The sequence below is a fragment of the Amphiura filiformis genome, chromosome 7 (genome assembly GCF_039555335.1).
Source record: "Amphiura filiformis chromosome 7, Afil_fr2py, whole genome shotgun sequence".
In the NCBI taxonomy this organism is placed as follows: Eukaryota; Metazoa; Echinodermata; class Ophiuroidea; order Amphilepidida; family Amphiuridae; genus Amphiura; species Amphiura filiformis.
In genome coordinates, this window is record NC_092634.1 from 9,177,108 (window position 1) to 9,200,084 (window position 22,977).

Sequence of the window (22,977 nt, forward strand, 5' to 3'; positions counted from 1 at the left end):
TGAGTTTGATTTTTAAATTGGAAGGTATTACAAGCAGCACTGAATTCTGAATCATGGACTAATACCAGTTAGATATATTTTGTACAAAGGTCAAGTGATATTTATGGTGGTGAATAAAATGGATTTCTTCATTTGAAGGCTTTTAAATGCGATGTTTTTATAATTTTATGTTTGTATTCAGGGTGCCCCTACTCCCAAAAGCTACATGTAGAAACAACAGATGTGGGTAACTGACCAAGTTGCAGTCCTACTAATTCATGGCACATTCGATGACCCAGGGGAAAGTTAGCCCATATTTGCAAGACTATCTATGCCTTCAAGTCGAAATAAACTGCTCATGTTACGGTATGGCCATAGTCTGATCTTCTAATGGAAATGTTTTCCAATTTGGACCTTTAACACCGGCATGTCCAGGATCTTTTCGTTGGGGGGGCTCAGAGGGCCTTTCAGAGTTATGTGGGGGGCTTAATGGTTAAAATCGCCAAAAAACGGCTGATTTTACATGATTTTTAACAATGTGCGGGGTTTCAGCACCAAAGGCCCCCGGAGTCCTGGACAGGCCACTTTTTAATTAAGATGGCTGTAGAAATTGCATCTTAAAGTGCAACAATACATTTTGATGCACACAATTTGTTCCGTGAGGGCTAAAGGAGGCATTTTTGAAAATTCAGTTACTTTTAATTACTGTAAAAGTAGACATTTTTGCGAGGTTTTTATTTTCGCGAATTTCGCGAGTGGACATAAAATCGCGAAAATAAAAACTCGTGAAAATAACCTTCTGCATTAGGTTTCTATTGTATCAATATCAAAACCGTGAAATTTAATTCTTGCGCAATTGACAAAATCTTCAAAATCGTGAAAATATCTTCTCGCGAAAATATTGACTTTTACAGTATTACCACAAACATTAGGCTGTCATACTGAAAACACCAAAGGTCTAGCATACTTGGTTCTAAAGTTTTGAGGTTTTATGATGTGTATTTTATATTTATTTCATTGTTTTTTACTCCATATTTCTGCCTTTATCAATATTTCAAATTTGCCGCCTTTGGTCGTGTCACAAATATTGTCTGCTAATTGGACCATCCTTTTTAGAAGTACACTACAAGATTTCTACTGACGCTGCCTGCATAGGTACACCATCGGCAAGGTACCTGACTTGTACACAGGGAGTGCGGTACCAATGGTGCTACTGCACATGACTCGCCAGCAGTGGTACACAGATACTCCCCTGGTACGTACTGCACAGTACCAGCCAAGTACATTGGCATGGTGTATCTGTACAGGTGGCCCCAATAGGAATATTGAAGTGTAGATATCTTCAGCTAATAATTGTTTTTGATGGTGTAGCTGATCCAGACATGACATGCAATAATTAAATGAGAAAAGATTCATACATGCTCCCAAATTGAAGAAGAGTTGTTCAAATTTAATTTGGTCCAACATTATATTCACATCAAGTACAAAATATCACTGTTCACCACATAATTATTTTACATACACTTACATCTGTTCCATTGTGAGTTTACTTCAATTCCACATGAATATTCGGCGTAGAAGTGACGTAATAATCGGATTAATACCATAGCAATTATATATATGAATACAATTTTTGAATATTGCCCTGCAATCCGGGCCTGCAATACAAAGCAGGTTGTACTCATCACGTGTGTCTGTCTGCAATCATAGATTGAATACAATACCACTCTTTTCAAAGATACTAATCTTACAGTTGTGAGTGATCAGCATTTCTTTGACATCTATGGTTCAATGCATCAGTAAGTGACAGTAACGTGTGAACGTTGTAGTGCAGGGCGATATATTCAAAATTGTATACATCTATTGCTATGGTAGTTATCCGACTAACTACGTCACTTCTACGACGAATAGAATTTTGTTAAGGGCTGGGGTATGAGCGTTTGGACAGTATTTATTGTGGGACATTAGAGCACATCAGACATATCGAATTGCATTCTGAATCGAAGAATGTCATTCTGATATCAAATAATTTTATTTTTTGAAATTGCAATTTAATACACATTTTATGGCAAATCATTAAAAATTGATATTTTGATATTTAACAGTACTTGAAGTAAACTTCAGATTTATACTTAAAGTGTATGTAGGTGGGATGAAAAGCGGACCATCAATTGAAAATTTTGACCTTTCATTATTGAAGATATGGATTTTTTTCCCAAAACACCAAAAAAAATTAGGTCTTTTGGGAAAAAATCCATATCTTCAATATGAAAGGTCAAAATTTTCAATTGACCGTCGGCTTTTCCTCCTGCTACATACACTTTAAGAATATGTCATTAGATTTATATAATTTACTTGAGGACTGTTATATATCAAAATTTGAAAAATATCAATTTTTTTATAATTTGTCATAAAATTTGTATTATATTGTGATTTTCAAAAAATTAAAATTATTTGATATCAGAAAGACATGCTTCGTATTCAGAATGCAATTCGATAGGTCTGAGGTGCTCTCATGTCCCACAAAAAATACTGTCGAAACGCAATAAACGCTCATTTTAGATCCCTTAAGTTGTGATACATGTTTCCCATACAAGGTAGAACTTGTCTGGAATGTGGACGTACCAAGAACCCTCACTGTCCAATGAACAGGCTCTTCAAAGTCCATACTCAGTGAATATATTAACATGGTTTACAGATTTCCTTTTACAAATTAAGCGTATTGCTAACCGTCCAGCACATAATTAGTTTGCACAAGGTCCCGCTTGACAAGGTCCCACATATATATGCAATAGTAAACAGTGGCGTGCGCAGCACATTGAAAGTGGGGGGGGGGGCGGGTTGTTCAGTTCCCCTGAATGGAGTCTGATTAGGAGCAAATTTTGATGTTTTTAATGTTAATCCCCCGAATGACCAACAAAAGTGGGGGCATGCCCCCCCCCCCTTTGCGCACGCCACTGATGGTAAAGGAACCTTAAAAAAAGAGTATATACACCAATTTTTTTTCAAGAGCCATTCTACTTCTCAAACAAAATAAGTTGAATGTAGTGGACCCTCGTCAATTTTTACAGGCCCAAAGTCAAATTTTAAAATTAGCACATAATGCATGTTTGAAAGCTCAATTAAAAAAAAAATTACACCTTATGATGTATTTCATTGATGAGTCCTTTTCAAGCTTGAATTTGGAATTTTGGATACCACATTTTTTAAGATTTGAATGTTAAACTGGTTCACATTTGTGACACTTTCTAAGACGTAACACTCACAAATCGACAAATACAGTAAAGATTTGTCTAATGGCTCACATAGGCTCCTTTGCCTTACGGCAAATTTCAAATACAAATAGCTCTCTTTCTCTCTTCTGAAATCCCAACAAGAATTAAGGATATTTGCTGGTGGGATTTTAACAGGAGGGCACTTTTAGTTTGTGTTTAAAATTGCAGTTATGTCAAGGAAGCCCATATGGTCACATTAGGCACTGATTACTGTATGCTGTTACAATGTAGCAGTAAGGATAAAGTCGGCATTGAGTCTTGTGGGCTTGCTGATTTTATAAAACAAATTTTACAAGCCCTGGCCCACAGAAGAGTGTACATGTATGTACAGTGTATAGGGGCCACAGTGATTTGATTTTCACAGGCTTTTGACTGCCTTATTTCCAATACTGCTTCGATTTATTTATTCTCTGTGTAAACATCATCGGGGCATGAAGTGCTTTTGCTCCATAATGTGCCCCATAAAGTTGTACATGTACTTTTATATAAAATCAAAGATTGCCCTCATTTTGTCAGCATGACTTTTCCTGATTTTTTTTGCCAATTTTTTATAGCAAAAAATTACAATTTTAATGACTTATCCTTCACTCTCAGCTAGGCAATTTATAATATTTTTTTATAAACAATTTTATTTTTACACCTTTGCTGGGATCACTTAATAGGCCTTTAATATGCTGTTGTGTCAGTTACAAAAAATGTACCAAATAGCGAACCCTTCTGTTCGAACAACTGTACCACTTTCAAAAATAGCCTGTTGGTGAATCAAATTCCATGTTACATGCATGTATATGTATAACCTCCCTGCAAGCAACAATCACTCACCATGCCCCAGTGTGAGAAATTTCACTGTACATTTTTTTATTTTAATGTACACTTTATTGCATTTTCCCATATCAATCAAGAACACAAAACAATTAAAGATAATGAATGAATTATGTAATAAGTAAGGTACCATTTTTTTTTTAGGGGTGTCATTTTGGGTAATTTTGTGACCCGGCGCATTTTTTTTTAAAGTTATTTATTTTTTCGGTTTTGTAGTGTCCCTGGACCTAGACCTAAATGCTAGGATCATTCATTTAAATATGAAAATTGATAAGTTGTTTTCATATCATACTCTATTATTGATATCAAAATGCATTCAAATTCAATTTTTTTAGGTCAACCATGAGTGATCCTAGCATTTAGGTCTAGGTCCAGGGACACTACAAAACCAAAAAAAAAAAATAAAAAAAAAAATAATAATAATAATTTGGGCACCCGGGCAGGGTATTTCCTGCCCGGGTAATGTAATCTCGGGCGGGTACCCGCGAGCCCGCCTGAAAATGCCAGCCTTAGTTTTTATATGACCTCACAACTTAAGTGAGGGCAGATTTCAAAACCAAGGTAACCAGTGTTCTGATTAATGGGCTGTAAGGTCATATTCAAAAACTGGTAACTTATTTATTGTACCTACTGAATACCATATACCAAGTTTACAATCTGAAGTACAATACAATACAATACATTGATGCATCTACATCTACATACAAAAGAGCATTTATTTATTTCATAAAAGGTACAGTAATTGCATAAGGCATTTAGGTTCAAAAACAGGTAGGATTGTAGGAAGATGTAATAAATGGTAATTGCAAAATGATGTTTGCATCGCAATAGTTTAAAATCATCCTTATTAGGAAGAATTACATTCTTCAAAAGTTCCATGATGATGATAAATTGTTGATTATTACATTTTAACCCCTGATACTCAAGAGTTCAATCATCATATGATTAGACACAAAATATCATGATCAAAAAGTAAATTGTCTATGTTCTCATGATTTAAAGAATAAGCCCAATCGCCATTCTAACTTCCGGTTTTTTGAGAGCAGTTATGGGACACTTTGACCTCTGACATATCGGGGAAATTGCTGTAATTATTAAATAATTAATTTATTCAATAATGTTTGTTGGGTTTGTTTTCATTCTTATAAAACATTTTAAATTATATCTTGTACGCACAAAAACCAATTTTTCTGAATTTTCCCAATATGTCAGAAGGCAAAGTGTCCCAAAACTGCAAAAATTGTCCCACAATGCATTGCTAACTTCCAATGCCAATTTGGCTTAAATACTGAATTTAAAAGAAAAACGTGCTATTCCACTTGGAAGACATGACCTTTTATCTACTACACAGGGGGTGTGAAATTCAAATGGGATTACCTGAATGTGGGATTCAATTTGAAATCTACACTCCTGTGTAAGAGACTAAGGACATGTTTGGATTTCAACTGGAATAGCCCATTCTCCCAACATGCCCAAGCATCACCTGCTCCGTGCTCAAAAACGTCAATAAAGCACAAAAAAATCACATAAATTTATGAACCAATGTAGAACTAAATCAGCTGCTCTTCTCTTTCTCCTGTTTGGGTTGACTTCCCACTCTCCTTTCTATTATCATTTGCACTATTATCACAGCTCCGGATGCTAGGAGTGTGTAGACTTTAGTTATTGGGTCACCAAGAGTCTGGTAGGTGTGTAGCATAGCTCCAACACAAAACAAGAGTAGAATGTAAGATACAGTCCTTGATCGATGGCTTGTTGTCACCAGAAGACCTGCACCTCCAGTGATTTCTAGACCAGCAACAAATTTACGATAGTTCATCCCTTTCCATTTGAGGTTGTAATGGGTACGAAGCGGAGCCACTCTGGCGTAGTTCACAAAGTGTTTTTTCTGTAGTAAAAAACAAAAAAAGATTGTTGGGCGATTAAAAATCTGTATCATGGTGGGAATAAAAGTACCCTGGTATTCGCCCTTTGCACAGATCCGCCACCTTCCTACCGCATGTAGGCCTATACAACAGGTTCTCCCTACAAGCACATACTGTGCAAAATGTGCATTTTGTTTCTTGTGCTTTTTATCAACATGCCAGAAGCTTGCTTTTGCGAGCGTACGTCAGCACTTGGCGTACCGTGGCCGCCCCTACCCGGGGGCTGAAGAAAATTCAATTTTGCCGTCCCTTCCTCGACAACCAGAAAAGGTTGACCCAATTTTTTTTCCGGTGGTTTGAAAAAGTGAAGAGCAAAAAAAAAAAAAAAAAAAGAAGGATTATAGGCGCTACTGGCGCTAGCCTCTAAAAGCAGCACATTCTATAATTGACATAGATAAAGAAAGTTATACATTTAAAATAGACTTGGTGATTTATTAAAGCATTATTTACAATATTGTTTCATGCAAGCCAGCCGAAGCCGACACTCGTCAGAATATGCTTATCACTGGAAACTGATTTCTATTTCTAGCGGAATGCTCACGCCCATGAAGTGGCGACAGCGATCGCTGGCCGCGATCACCGGCGTAAAACGCGCTGGAGCTAGTGCTAGATCTTTAGACAGTTTAATTGGCATACATTTACGGTCAAAAATGGTTACATAACATAATATAAGCAGTTCAAGTTCATGAAGACAGTCAATACTTGATATATATAAAGAAAGTTATATGCATTGTGCTACAGGACTTGTGATTGAATATTCTATACAAGCACCTGGATCTTAACTGAATGAGCTAAATGTGTTCCTTTATTGTAATTCTCAAAATTAAATATATCACAATTTTTACGGTGATCTAAAAATCTTTACGGATAAAATGCAGTAAATATATGTACAACAAACAGCAGTCGCTGCTAATTAGTGTACCGGTATTGCATTTCAACTTAGTGTACAAAACCTGGGTTTTACCTGAAAACAAATCAAATTTTCATATTAAAGGGGTACTCTTGAGCATGCACATATCGTAACAATGTGTAGAATAGAAACTCTGTGGTATCTCATATGATAGGCTTCATATTTTTGGTGTAAATGGTATGCTTAGCCTGAGTCGCTCGGCCTATCTCGAACAAAATCGCCATTGAAAAACGAGAGGATTCGCTGTACTATAGTCTGTCCACATAGAAGTACAAAGTAAATAGACCTCGGAAACTGCAGGTATGAGAATAATTATTTCAGCGCAATACTTCTTTGGCGCGCCAACTGCTGCGCGATTTGTACACCATGCTCTTTACGCGTCGAGTCGCGCTTGCGTGTAACGCAGAGCATCGACCCCCGATGCCACAGTCCACAGATTTGGTTTGTACTTCTAAGTGTAGGTAACCCAGGCAAACCTTAGTTAACACATTTGCTAGTCAGTCAAATTCGCCGACAATGTCAATGCATTTTTACATAGAAATTTAAAACAAGTGCCCGAAGAAAGAAACCTACATAAATATGTTTTCTATACTTCACTTGACCCAAATATATGATTTTTTATGGTGATAAGTCACCCGCACATGGAATTTTAGAGGATTTGGATAGCATTTCCATTAAAAAAGCTGCTATCATAATGAGACTAAGATCTAGAAACACCCCCGAAATGCCATTTTGGGGAATTTTGCTAGCTGAATCTTTTTGATGAAAGTCAATCTTGCTTTGACAAGATGTAACTTTGCTACGGAAAGTGCTATGAAAAAATGGTTTTCAGTTTTGGCTTTGTTTACTCAAGGGCTTTAATTTGATATATAAAATGATGCAGTTTGATGGCAAATTTAAATTCACCTAGCATACCTACTAAGTGGACAGACTGTAGTCTGTACATGACATGTACACTGTCATGACTGTATCACTGGCACTGCAATTTTTGACACAAAGATTATAGAATATAGCAGAGGATGATTTAAGCACTTCCCACCACGCCACTGTGTTGACTTGCGGTTAGCACAGCTGTGTGAGTGAACATGACACGACTGCTCGCACATAGCATTGACGGCCATGGTTAAATTTGAATTTGGACTGATATATTTACAATAAAACGCATTCACAATGCTGGTCGATTTCACATTTTATGTTACCTACAGAAGGTGTGAATTATCCTTCATGCATACATCACTTTAGATCTGAAATCGACCAACTAATAATGACACACGCACAATTCTTAAACAACATCTTTTGCACAGAGTTCAATGGGATTTGAAAAGTAAAGTGGCAGTTGAAACTCTGGTGATAACACGTTTGCAGTGCATGATGGGGCTTCCTTAAATCATCCTCTGAGAATATAGGGATGATGACGATATGTGCGGGGCTAGTCGGGCCAAAAATACTTAGTTTGATTGTACCAAGTACATCAATGAAAGGTAAATCATAATTAATATAATAAGCAGGTAAGCACTGTGAATGTTGGTTTGTATACATGCAAGACCTAGCCTAGCTACAATTCGTAGAGTTATTTTTAAAGTAAGCTTACTCACCATTGAATTGTGTAGATTTTCGTTGACACCTGGACTCATTTTACAGAAACCCGTATACATGAAATACAACCCAATACACGCTGAAAAAGCTATCAAAATTGACTTCGCCATCTTGCATAGAGACTGTGTAGTTTGACCAGTATTGATGTGACAAGGAAACGGAATTTACTAATTAATTAAAAGCTGACGAGCTAAAAACATGACAAAGCAAATGCATGCTTTCCGGAAATCTGCAGAATTTTTTTTTTGTTTACTATCGCGCGCCCTCTCTTGGTCATGCATGGGGTACTCTGTAAACAAGAAATGTCTTTAAACAGCAATGTGGAAACTGGAAACATAGACTGTAAAGAGTTACCGTACGGTCTATGGTGGAAAACACTGAATAATAGAATTTAATGTACAGTAGTTCATCTAAGATGCTAATCTCACCATAACTCGTAAGACCAAACCCAGCCTTTTCAATTACAACGTTGCGCAACAAGACATAGAAAGAACATCTAATCATAAGTAGCCTACCTCGGTGTCACCATCTCCAGTGACTTAACGTGGAACCAGCATATTGCCAAAATTAGATCAAAGGCCTGCAGTACTCTAGGAATCATCAGAAGAAACATGGGACGAATGCTGGACGGTTCGCACCCTTTCAATTTCGGACCCGTGCACTTTCGCCCCCTTTCTATTTCGCACCCGTGCACTTTCGCCCCTTTTTTATACCGCGGGTATTGTGCTGCTGTTGATTGATGCACGATCGATTGCTTGAACTCTCGGCGGTGCGGCGTAGTATGTTTTATAGTGCTGGGGCCGTCGGGCATGCACAAAGTCATGATAAACCCGGGAAGGAAGGAAAGAAAGGATATTTTATAACAAAATAGAGGAACGATTTTTTTTTCTCAGTAATATGATGATAATAATAATAATATGATAATAATATTAATAATAATAATAATAACAATGTTAATAATATAAACAAAGTTTACTTAATAATATAATATAATGATAATAATAATAAGAAGAAGAAGAAGAATAACAATGATATGCGGATGAATGCAGATCATTTTTATCATATTCATTTATTATAAATTTTTTGTCACTTAGTGAAATATTGTATTAGTCTATGTACATTTTTGCATTATAATTATCTTTTAACAAACTTTTATATTTTATATTTTAATAATGTTTTAATATCCACACGGACATGTGGAAGATCAATATTGTATTGAACATGTTTTACCGTGTTAAATAAAGTTATTATTATTATTATTATTATTATTATTATTATTATTATTATTATCCCCTCACTTTTCTCAAAAAAATTGAGATTTTTATACCACTGGAAACCTCTGGCTACATAATGTTTATGTCCAAAAAATAATTCGTGCAGATTTAATTCGTCTAGCAAAAATATCGTCAATTTTGAATTACAACAGTGGCCTATGGAGCAGTGTAATACACATAGTCATGCATAACACGCATAATGCAAAATCGGAATCAACTGAAATTTTGGGAATAAGATTTTTTCAAGCATATCTACCATGTCTACTAAAAAATGTCATAAAAAGATGATACTAGGATCACGAAATACTCCTTTAAGATAGATGTCATTTATGCGTCGGACCCCTATAGCCTGATCATGCAAACGAAAAAAGAAAGAAAGGAAATAAAGAAAGAAAGGGAAAGAAAAAACGAAATCCAAAGAAATTAAGATGAACTGAACAAATCTAATTGATAGAAATAAATTGATTGTTTAAAACTGTTTATTACTGATGTGCAGCAACGTGCAACAAAATACCATTGATTGGACCCACACCATACCCGGCGCTTTCGCGTAAGTCATTCATTACATAATGGGTTGAAGGAGTCACACTTTATACAATCACGCGGCCGCGTGGCCCGGAGACTTGTCAAGCAATCGATCCGGTACGGGTGTGTTCTGGGACGAATATATGCGTGCTACTGCCTAGTCACCGTAGGCTACCATTGCATTGATTGAACCCATGTCACGCCCGGCGCTTTCGCGTACCAGTGGCAGCTAATACTCGCGGTGAAGAAAGGTGGTGAAAGTCGGCACAGCATTATCGCAAAGCTGCTGCAGGCATTTGTTTTGCTTGTGCGCATTTGTCTTTGAGAAATTTGCTAAATTTTTTTTTCCATTAGTGTCATGTCAAAGAAGATCAATTCGGCAACATAAAGATGGGATAAAATTATAAATTATAAGCCATCATATTTTTGTCCATATCAATATTAGGCCCTATAAATTGTATACTTTATAGGCCATAAATAATTGAATACTAAATTATATAGCCTATTATAAAGTACTAATAAGATAACATAATTCTAATAACAATAATATAATAATAATTAATATAATAATAATAATAATAATAATAATAATAATAATAATAATAATGATAATATAATAAAAATAATTAATAGGCTTAAAATAAAATAAAATAGAAATGAAATAAAATAAAATAGGCCTAAGTAAAACAAAATAACAAATCAAAAACATAATGAATACCAATCTTTAGTCGAAGCACATTTAATATATGAATCGTAATAAATTAATAATATAGGCCTATTAAATTCAATCGAACCGGAGAGTCCATCAACATACTATTTGCTTTTGTACACGCTGGACCCAGTACCGGTACTGCAAACACAGACAATCAACACTCAAAAGTCAACCAATACTATACACATACAACACCCCACTGTACCGCCGCACAGTGGGCCAGGGCGGAATCAAAGTGTGCCAAAATTCAAATTTGGTGAATGTGGAATTTCTAATTTTTTTTCAGTTGTTTGAGAACGAAAACATTCTAAAGTATATTGTTTGGCCCATAATTTATGTTTCGATGGATTTCATAAGTGTCGTTTAGTCATGAATTTGACCCAAAATTGTCATAGTTTCTCTTAAAATGGTAAAAGTGTGAATTTTGAAAACAACTAATGTAACGTTAGTAAATGAGAAACTGTTGTCTTGCCATTGTGCATATATCATACCTAATAGTAGTCAAACCAAATCATTAAAGTCAAAATATAAATAATTGTATTAATCAGGAGTAATGAGGGGGCTAATTTGGTGAAATACGGTAAAAATATGCATTTTTGGGAAAAAATAGAAATTTAGTTTGGATTCCTGTCAATTCCTGTACAGAAACTAATTTTATTAGTTGCAGACAAGTTTTAGAACTATGTTGATGGCAATTGTTTTTGCAAATATTTGCAAGCCTGCAATTCCAGGGTCAATCCAATGTACCCCCATTTGCTCACTTTTCAGCTAATTTTGATGGATCAGTGCACAGCGTACGGGTTTATCATGTCATGTGCATAGCGCCCTCATATTACCTACATACCCTTGGTATCATTGCGGTTTTCACTACAACTCTGCCTAATAAGAAATAGCATTTTTAAATGCTAAAAGGTCTCAATATTTTAATACATCATTGATAAAGATAAAGCAAAATCATGGCATCATTATCAAGAACATTTTTTAATGCTGCTTATTCAGCAGGTTCACCTTCATCATAAATTCATCATACCATGTATGTATGGATGTTTTACGCATTAATCATAGAATTGAACTTCCAGTTTGAAAGGTATGAAAGCTTTCTTTATCGTTTACGTGAACGATGGAATAACGTTGTGGATCAGTTCACACTCAAAATAAAGGCTAGCTTAACCGGACATTTGATGAAGAAACTGAAGTGTTTATTGCTGAGAACTCCATGCAGCAGCTGAACTTCCAGCTGCAGAGGTTCCTAGCATTTCTCATTCTGAAGGAACTTCATCGCCACCAGGACGGCACTGTCAGATCGTTCAAAGAAAAGGAAAGCACATGAGCTTTTAGAAGAAAGAGAGCATGAGCTGAACCCGGGGAGCTGAATAACTGTTATCAGGGGCGGATACAGGATTTCGAGAAAGGTGGGGCACACTCCTGAAAATAAAAAAATTTAATAAATGGCCGTGAAGCGGTCATCCCGGAGCGCTTGCGCGACGCAGGGGGGTGTCTGAGGGGGGATGTGCCCCCCTCAGAAGTGAGAAACTTTTGGAAAATGAAGACCCAAGTGAAGCCATTTGGTGGACCATTTTGTCAACATTATGGTGTACAATTTTAGTTTGAAAAAGCCTAAAATTTGCAAAAAGACGGCCCAGTTGAAGCCATTCGTGGACAAGTTTTGACCTCTTTTGTAAAATTTGCTTTATATGTACCCATAACGTTTCGCGACATGGGGGGTGTCTGAGGGGATGCCCCTCAGAAATGAGAAACATTTGCAAAATAAAAACCTAATTGAAGCCATTTGGTGGACCATTTTGGCACTATTATGGTGTAAAATTTGAGTTTGAAAAAGCCGAAAATATAACATTTGCGAAATGACAGGCCAATTGAAGCCACCTTTTTTCACTGTTATTGTATAAATTCAGAGTGCTGGGTGTGAAATACAGAAGCGAAAACGGGCAGTTGTTTATACAGGCAGGGGGTGTCTGATGTTCCCCCTCCGAAATTTGGAAATTTTATGAAATGAAGGTCCAATTGAAGCCATTTGGTGCATCTGTTTTACACTATACGAGAGTATATCATTGCTTTTTAAAACAAAACAGGGCCCGAACTCAATTTGTAAAATGTTACACTGACACTTTAATAGGCCTATAAGACTTGGAGATTCGGCATGGATCAAAGTCAGCATGGAGTCCGTATTAATACTGACTTTGGTGACAAAATGTGACGGGCCCTGCATCATCGACGGGCCATCAGAAATCAACAAGTACTGCCTAAAAGAATCCGGCCTATATTAGGCCTATATAGGGCCTACTTTTGATATACCAGACTGTGAGCTACTGTGCGGTTTATTTGGCATGGGCCTACTAATTATACGTGCAATTTAACTTTTTTCCCCTTTCTCCTTTTTTCCTCTTTCTCTTCTCTTCTCTCTTTTCCTCTTTTTTTGGGAGAGGGGGGAGGAAGGGGCGCCGCCCCCTGAATCCGCGCCTGGAGAGTGCCACCCCGGTGTATGATACTCACTACAGATTTATTAGGCTATAGGCCCGAAGATTTTTTTTCTTTCTTTTTATGTTGTGCCGTTTTCTTTTTTCTTTCTTTTCTTTTCTTTTTTCCCTTTTCCTCCTTCTCTTCTCTTTCTTTTCTTCTTTTTTTATTTTATTTTTTGGGATCCGCCAGGGGGGCACGGGCCGGCTGTGCCCCCCTCTAAATCCGCGCATGACTGTTATACGCAGCATCACAAGGCATATGCTAACTCAATACACATTTAATGTGAAAAATTTTACTTTCATAAAGTGTAATAAAACACCCACAATTTGGATTAGTTTTGTGACCTTTTATATCATGATAATGATATCATAAAACATTTTCGTGAATGTAGCTCAGTTTCACAGTTCATATGAAAAACCCTGAACTTTGTGCTGTTATTAACTTACATGTGCTCGATAAAGTTGTGGTCGTTTTGGTCAGAAAAATAATTGTTTTTAAAATAATGAATATCAGGGAATTAGAGTAGGCCTATTTTGACTTTATTAGTCTTATGATTGAAACGTACATTTATATATTACATGCATATTCTATTCTGCTTTGACCATTCATATAAATTATAGAATTTATGAAAGAAACTCAAGACACAAGAACCCCATGGTCTGCCAATTTTAAACGTGACATCTAGATTTGGGATTACGTCTACTTAAAAAAAATCAAATTCACATTTCAATACTGGGCCTATATTATAGCGAACGACCAAATAACATGCCGTAACTGTATCATCACTGATCATGTGTCTGTAATGCAGAAATTTGAATCAGATAACATCATTTTAGTGTCGTTTGTGATGGTGTTGAGGGTTAATAAAATGCAACATCCGGGGTGGGGGTCTCCCATTGACATGGTATACGTATGTGCTTGCCTTTTGGGGTGCTTTTTTAATGATGTCATACGTATTAGAAAATGCCGTCAGTGAATTTTGCAGTCCGTATAACCTTAAATATACTATTTGATAATACTTTTCCAATCGGACATTTGAATTACTGCAGTAAGCGTAATTAGCCAATCACGGCTCGGTATTTTAATTACGTCATATGCCTTGGAAAATGGCTCTATTGAATTCCGCAGTCCTTAAAACCCCCGATTTGAAAGTTTTTTATAATATTCCTTACACAGGCATTTGAATAACTGTGGTAGGAATAATTGACCAATCACATATCAGCATATTAATGACGTCATACGCTTTCGAAAATGTCATCATTGAATTTCTCACCCCTTGGAACCCCTATTTTGCATTTTCAATTTAAATTTTAACATATATCATTTAATAAACTGATGTAAAAATAATCGACCAATCACCGTTCAGCATTTTGATGACGTCATACATTCTTTTAAATGCCTCCATTGAATTCTGCAGCCTCAAAAACCCCTAATATAGTCATTTTACCGTGTTTGTAAGCGTTTGATTGTCCAATAATAATTTTGGCACACTTTGAGGCGATTCTGGCCCACTGTGCGCCGGGAGTTGAAGCGATCGATTGTGCATCATCAATCAACAGCAGCACATTACCCGCGGTTTAAAAAGGGGGCGAAAGTGCACGGGTGCGAAATTGAAAGGGGGCGAAAGTGCACGGGTCCGAAATTGAAAGGGTGCGAACCGTCCTGTTTCCCATGGGAATATGCTCACAAAACATCAAGCTGAAAGCATACCAAACCCTGGTTCGTCCCCAGCTGGAGTACGCGGCGGCAGCATGGAGTCCACACACTGCAAAAAACATCTACTCTCTGGAGGCGGTCCAGCGCCAGGCTGTGCGTTATATCTGTGGTGTCTATGACCGTAAAGCCATTATCTCACCTCTTCTACAACAACTTGATCTTGATCAACTAGTTACCCGGCGAATACTCCACCAATGCACCATGTTCTTCAAGTTCCACTACAACCTCATCAATGTCAGTTTTCCACCTTGTGTTCAGCTTCACCCACTACCAGTCAGATCAAGCCATCACCTCCGTTATCATCCAATACAAGCTTCTCGTGACACATATAAGTTCTCCTTCTTCATCCGCACCATTCCACTTTGGAATAGACTCCCGTTGGAAGCAGTGATAGCACCATCAGTCGCAGCATTCCAGGCAGCAGCCCTTCCAGCGGTGAGAGCAATGCAGCCAACCACCACCCATCATCAGCTTTAAAGATGAGGCTGTTTTTTACTTGCACTGCTAGTCTTCTATTCTTCGCACCCGCACATCTGCACAGCACGATTTCGTCCGTCTCCTTGGACAAGTGGAAGCTTTCTAGGAGTTAAGACATCAAGCATCAAGCATATCCGACGCATCCCTTCTTATAGGGTCTGTGGACGCACCAATATTTTTTCTCACTAGGATATTTAATTGAGCATTTTTTAGACAACAATCTTTATCGACTTTCATACGTCAGATCTCACTGATCTAGTATAACAGTAGGCCTATAACAAATCTATCAATGCGACTTTTAAACACTTATAGAAAATTTATTAACTCCTACATTGAATAAGCTAAACATGGTGCTTTTATGTCAAGAGAGACCATTATATTAATTCTTTTTGTCAACAATTCAGTGTAAACTGCATTTATCCAAATGCACCTCTCATCAAGGATGCACAAAAAAGTGGCAGTTTTATTCTGACTAGCAGGATGCCCACGCTCCGCGCAGTGCCCCCTGCTAGCTGAGTAAAAGGGAGTAAGAGTAGATGTGAGCATTGTAGGCCTACTATCTGGTATTGATAAACTACCTGATATCAGCAGTAGGCCTAGATGTGAAACTACCTAATATCAGCAGCAGTAGGCCTAGATGTGAGCACTGGTATACTACTATATATCAGCAGTGCAGTAGACCTGATGTCAGCATGCTGTTAGATGTCAGCATTGATAAACTACCTGATATCAACAGTAGATGTGAGCAGTGGTAAACTACATGATATCAGCAGTAGATGTAAGCATTGATATACTATCTGGTATGTCAGCACTGACAAATGACTGAGCGGTAGGCCTAGATGTGAGCATTCATAAATTACCTGTGATATCAGCAGTATCATTGTGAGCATTGATAGACTACCGTACCTGATATCAGCAATAGATGTGAGCATATAGTAATTAACTACCTGATATCAGCAGTAGATGTGAGCATTGGTAAACTACCTGATATCAGCAGTATATAGATGTGAGCATTGATAAACTACCTGATATCAGCAGTAGATGTGAGCATTGGTAAACTACCTGATATCAGTAGGGGATATGGATGTGAGCATTAATAAACTACCTGATATCAGCAGTAGATGTGAGCATTGATAAAATATCTGATATCAGTAGTCCGCTGCTAGCTGAGTAAAAGGGAGTAAGATATCAGCAGTAGATGTAAGCATTGATATAGGCATACTATCTGGTATGTCAGCAGTAGATGTAATCGTGAGCATTCATCAATTACCTGATATCAGCAGTATTGTAGATGTGTCCATCCCCTGCTGATATCAGGTAGTTTATCAATAGCAGTATTGTAGATGTGACCATTAATAAACTACCTGATATATTAGCAGTAGATGAGCATTGATAAACTATCTGATACCAGTAGTAGATGTCAGCATTAATTAACTACCTGATATCAGCAGTAGATCTGAGTATTGATAGGCTTCCTTATATCAGCAGTATAATTATATATACCGGTATGCATTAATTACCTGAAAGAGTCATGGAAACGTTTTAAAACGTTCGGTATTATGAAGACTATTATAATAATAATAATAATAATAATATCTTTATTTATTCACGGTAAAACATGTTCAATATAAAAGTCATTGTTCTTCCACATGTCCGTGGCATATACACATTAAAGTAACAGAATTATAAATTAGTACCTACAATTATTAAAACATTATTAAAACAATAGTCAGTATATTACAAAATTATGAAAGCATAAGAACATATAATATTTTAAAAAAAAACCAGTAAAACTCATTTCAGTATGACATCAAAATCTAAGAAAACAGGCAAGAAGATAAATATAATCACCAGAATAAAATAAAAGTTCTAGACCTTATATTGCAACATATATATCTGAATACCACTTACACATTCATCAAGTTCACACTCGCACTATAAACGCCTATACACAGCCCAAGTACACCCCAACTCCAGCACACCCATAAATACCACACACCCACATAACCACACACCCTTTGCACCCACATCTTACTCCCATAGCGCACCTTCATCCTAAATCCACAAGCATGAATCCATAACACAATGACACGGTTTTTAAAATATAAAATAGGTATAAGCTATATTATAATGTACAACAATATTAATTAAAAGAAAAGCACCAGCAATATAGGAAAATTAAAGCACATTGACAAAAGTCTACATCAAATCCATTTTACAAATTGCACTAAACTAATACACATTTGAGGTGGTTATGGAGGCATTATAAAAGTGCTCTAAACATGTTTTAAACAGATTAATTGAGTAGAGCAAAGTACACTGATCAATATGCCTTTTGTTTGGAGTCAATCGGACATACGGTTTTCAAAATATATCAATTTATATTTTTTTTGTATCTTATTGTTTTTTATCAATAATCAATAAAGTTAATGAGCTAAAATGACTGGAGAAGCTCATTAACATATAATTTTTGCCAATATTTTGCTAAAAATCATGCATAAATGTTCAGGGTACTTTTATTTTGCATACTTTTGCCCTGAAACTTGGTCAAAGTGTTTCTAATATGTTCTAATGTATTATATAGTGAAGCCGCCCCCTAATTTGCATATTTGCATAATTAATTAGCATTTATGCAAATTAGCTCATTAATTATGCAAATATGCAAATTAGAGGGCGGCTTCACTATATAATACATTAGGACATATTAGAAACACTTTGACCAAGTTTCAGGGCAAAATTATGTAAAATAAAAGTACCCTGAACATTTATGCATTGATTTTTAGCAGAATATTGGCTAAAATTACATATTCATGAGCCTTTGCAGTCATTTTAGCTCATTAACTACATTGATTATTGACAAAAACAATAGGATACAAAGAAAATATAAATTGATGTATTATGGAAACCGTATGTCCGATTTGCTCCAAGCAAAAGGCATATTGATCAGTGTACTTTACCCGACTCAATTAATCTATTTAAAACATGCTCAAAGCATTTTCTATTTTCTAGAAAATGCATCCAATACCACCTTGAGCAAGAAGTCAAGATTGAATTTCTATGACACATAAATAAAAAACGTTCATATAATACTATCAACATGGTTAAAGCAGTATTTAAAATGTTTAAGTTGATGTTTGCATTGATAAACCACAGCAGTAGATGCGAGTATTGATAAACTACCTGGTATCAGCAGTAGATATGAGCAATGAAAAACTACCTGATATCAGTAGTTGATGTGACCGTGGATAAACTACTTAATTGATATCAGCAATAGATGTTGAGTATTGATAACCTAACTGATATCAGCAGTAGATATGTGTATTGATAAACTACCTGATATCAGCAGTTGATATGAGCATTGATACACTACCTGATATCAGTAGTAGATGTTAACGTTGATAAACTACCTTATATCAGTATGGTGTGAGCAATGATAAACTACCTGCATATCAGTATACGTGAGCAAAATAGTGAATATTCTCAGTCATCCAGTCGTTAAAATCACAAGGTTTTGAATTAAATCAAATACTGGAACTTACATTTTTTTGCAACTTGCTACGTTGTGTCTGAAACCATCAGACTTCATCAGGCAACTGACCCACTGGGCTGGTCATGTGACACTTTGAGACGGCTAGGGATCGTCTTGATGGCCCGGTCCCATGCGTGAGATAGGTTGTGTCTGGGACCGGGCCATCAAGACGATCCCTAGCCGTCTCAAAGTGTCACATGACCAGCCCAGCGGGTCAGTTGCCTGATGAAGTCTGATGGTTTCAGACGCAACGTAGCAAGTTGCAAAAAAAAAATGTAAGTTCCAGTATTTGATTTAATTCAAAACCTTGTGAGTATACGTGAGCGTTGATAAACTACCTGATATCAGTATAGTAGATGTGAGCATTGATAAACTACCTGATATCTGTAGTATATGTGAGCATTGATAAACTACCTGATATCAGTAGTAGATGTGAGCATTGATAAACTACCTGATATCAGTAGTAGATGTGAGCAATGATAAACTACCTGATATCAGTAGTAGATGTGAGCATTGATAAACTACCTGATATCTGTAGTATATGTGACCATTGATAAACTACCTGATATCAGCAGTAAATGTGAGCATTGATAAACTATCTGATATCAGCAGTAGATGTGAGCATTGATAAATTACCTGATATCAGCAGTAAATTTGAGCATTGATAAACTACCTGATATCAGCAGTAGATATGAGCATTGATAAACTACCTGATATCAGCAGTAGATGTAAGCTGAACAAATTTCAATCTTTCCCCAGAGTAGGCCAGTGCACATAAACGTTGAAATTTTTTCAGTAGATGTAAGCATTTATAAACTACCTGATATCAGAAGTAGACGTGTGCATTGATAAACTACCTGATATTAGCAGTAGATGTGAGCATTGATACACTACCTGATATCAGCAGTAGATGTGAGCATTGATAAACTACCTGATATCAGCAGTAGATGTAAGCTGAACAAATTTTTATCTTTCCCCAGAGTAGGCCAGTGCACATAAACGTTGAAATTTTTTTCAGTAGATGTAAGCATTTATAAACTACCTGATATCAGAAGTAGATGTGAGCATTGATAAATTACCTGATATCAGCAGTAGATGTGAGCATTGATACACTACCTGATATCAGTAGTAGATGTGAGCATTGATAAATTACCTGATATCAGCATGAGATGTGAGCATTGATAAACTACCTGATATCAGCAGTAGATGTGAGCATTGATAAACTACTCGATATCAGCAGTAGATGTAAGCATTGATACACTACACACTGGGAACTATATTTGCTAGGCACTCATCTAGCGATCAATTCCTTATCCGGAGGAGGAAAAAGCTCCATATACCAATGGACAAATATTTCGCTAGGCAATCATCTGCACGATCATCTCCTCGGAGGAGGAAATAAAAAGCTCCGTATACCAATGGAGATAATATAAAATGCCGCGGACTTACATTAATTCGCTAGGCAGTCATCTAGCGCGTCAAAAGAAATTAAATAGCTGATACCTTTCTCATTTTCCTATTATATTCATATTATAGATTACATAGTGGGCATCAGTAAATACCAACGCCAAATTACCCTGTAGGTAAAGGCCTACGGATTGGAACTACTAAATAGAATTTATTAATGTAATACATGTATAATTATGTACATTAAATTGATAATTTTAGAAAAAGGATCGAAAAACTGCCACGAGGACTACTTGTTAACATCAGTACCCTGTACCCTGGAATAAGCTATTTCTGATCCCCTCTTTTCCTTTGCTAGTAAACACCGCAAGAGCCACACTTGTGATTATTTGAAGAGCCTCTGAATTTTACGGTTGAGGCCTCTTCACCACAGTGGACCTTTGACCCGATTTTTTATTTGAACATGTTGAAGGAGTTTTAACTCCTTCAACATGTTCAACATGTTCACCAATTAAAATTGCAAAACCGTTGTTTTTCGCCCAACGCCTAGCAAACACAGTGCCATGCTCTGAACATTTATGAAATCGAATACATCACTAGGATACCATGTCTACCCTAAATACAAAAGGGCAGCATATAACAGATATTAACGCGATAACACACCGGCTGCGCAACCTCATAAAAATTTGAACCCAATATTTCATTTTTATTTATATTTTGAAGAACAAGAAAATCCGAGGGCATAGTACTTGGCCCCTGTCTATAGCTATCCCATGCCAACCTGGTGTTGATTCCTTCCTTCCTGCTATAAACAAAATTACTCGACTACATTACCACCTAAGACTGAAATTGACACCAATTGTATCAATTTTGTTAATGCTTCTGAAGACGCAAAGTGAACACACCTATATAAAATAGAATTTAAAAACAAATTACAACTGCGCAACAGAATATAATTATGTTGCTGAGATAGAAACTGAACCTAAAGTGATCTACCCACGCACACTCTCACACCCGTATACAATAGTCATACTACTACGTAACTCAAAGAACCTCAATGTAATTAGAATATTATTCAAATTCGGGGAACTCTCAATCGAATATATTTCATTTTTCCTTCGTATTTCATCTCATTCCTAATTACCTTTTAACTTGAAAACCGACACTCTATATGTACTTGTTTCGCTACTGCGAGACTCAAATTTTATGACACACTGTCAAACTCTTTTTTAAACAGATATCAAATATGACATATGGGGAGTGGTGGGTGGGATAAACAATTTCTGCATCCGTTCTTGCTGAAAAACTGACAGAGAATAACCTTAGCCAACAAAATGGCCACCGACGGTCCGAGCATGGATGCCCGTGATTGGCCCCCCTGATACCAAACAAGGCACCCAATTGGCTCCCCATGAAAACATCGCGTGTTCTCACGAGGGCGATCCCATTTCAGCCGCAGGGATAATTTCGTGTTTCATTTGACGTGCAAATTAAACTGCATTTTAAGCTTACGATATCCAAACACATTCAGGGTATTTTGAGCGAGAGATGTAGAAATATAGAAACCATCAGAAATAAGGACACTTACCGTTGTGCTAGTCTGTTAAGAACTTTTAAAATAAGAAAATATAAATACTGTTACGATACAAGTATAATTATGTAGTTATCAATGTAAGAGAAATACAGCCATTTATTTTCCAAACATACAGCCCTAAAAGTCAATTAATTGATAATTGATATCACAAGCAACGATTCTAAAAATCAATGTCATCAAGTTGATCAATTATTATGGTACATGTACATATCTTTAAACAGTTTTTACAAATTATATTTTAATGCTCTTCGTGCTAGCCATGCGCTTCAACGGAAAAAGTTGAAGTTTTGAAATATTTTCTCAAAATATCAAGAGCTATCTTAAGTACTACTGAACCAATACTAGGCTTGTTTGTACTCATTTTAATGCATTTTTCATGCTGATTCCAAAGATGGTCATGACAATTTACATTTATGAAATTTTTGAATTAAAAAAAAAATTGAAACATGTCGTCTGCAGTCGACACCCGTGTGAAGAGAGTTAAACTGTGTATACAAATAATTAGAATAATAAGGGTCGGTTCATAGTGAATATTCGAAGGCGAATATTCGGCTTCGAATACTTTTTGTGACGTCAAAATATATACGGCAACGAATAAAATATGAGTTGGATCGGATTTAATATCGCTCAACTGATAGCGAGATACTATTGATTTATATAAAAGGCTCGAGGTCACTTGAATATCGTTCGACGAACGATGATTTCAAAAATCCCCAATGATTTCAAAAATCCCCAATGATTTCAAAAATCCCCAATGA

The 22,977-nt window shown here is 36.4% G+C and overlaps 1 protein-coding gene across 1 annotated transcript; it reads right to left on the minus strand.

Moving 5' to 3' along the window:
• Positions 1-4,490: 4,490 nt before the first annotated feature.
• LOC140156712 (novel acetylcholine receptor chaperone-like) lies at positions 4,491-8,752 on the minus strand. Its single transcript, XM_072179649.1, has 2 exons — positions 8,507-8,752; positions 4,491-5,964 (listed from the first exon to the last, which is right to left on the minus strand). The coding sequence occupies exons 1-2, from the start codon at positions 8,615-8,617 to the stop codon at positions 5,632-5,634; spliced, it is 444 nt and encodes a 147-aa protein (XP_072035750.1). The 5' UTR covers positions 8,618-8,752; the 3' UTR covers positions 4,491-5,631.
• Positions 8,753-22,977: the final 14,225 nt, after the last annotated feature.

Coding starts and splice junctions, on each gene's coding strand:
- LOC140156712 (XM_072179649.1), bottom strand. CDS start 8,617: ATGGCGAAGTCAATTTTGATAGCTTTTTCAGCGTGTATTGGGTTGTAT. Junction 5,965..8,506: donor AAAATCTACACAATTCAATG/GTGAGTAAGCTT, acceptor TTTTTACTACAG/AAAAAACACTTTGTGAACTA.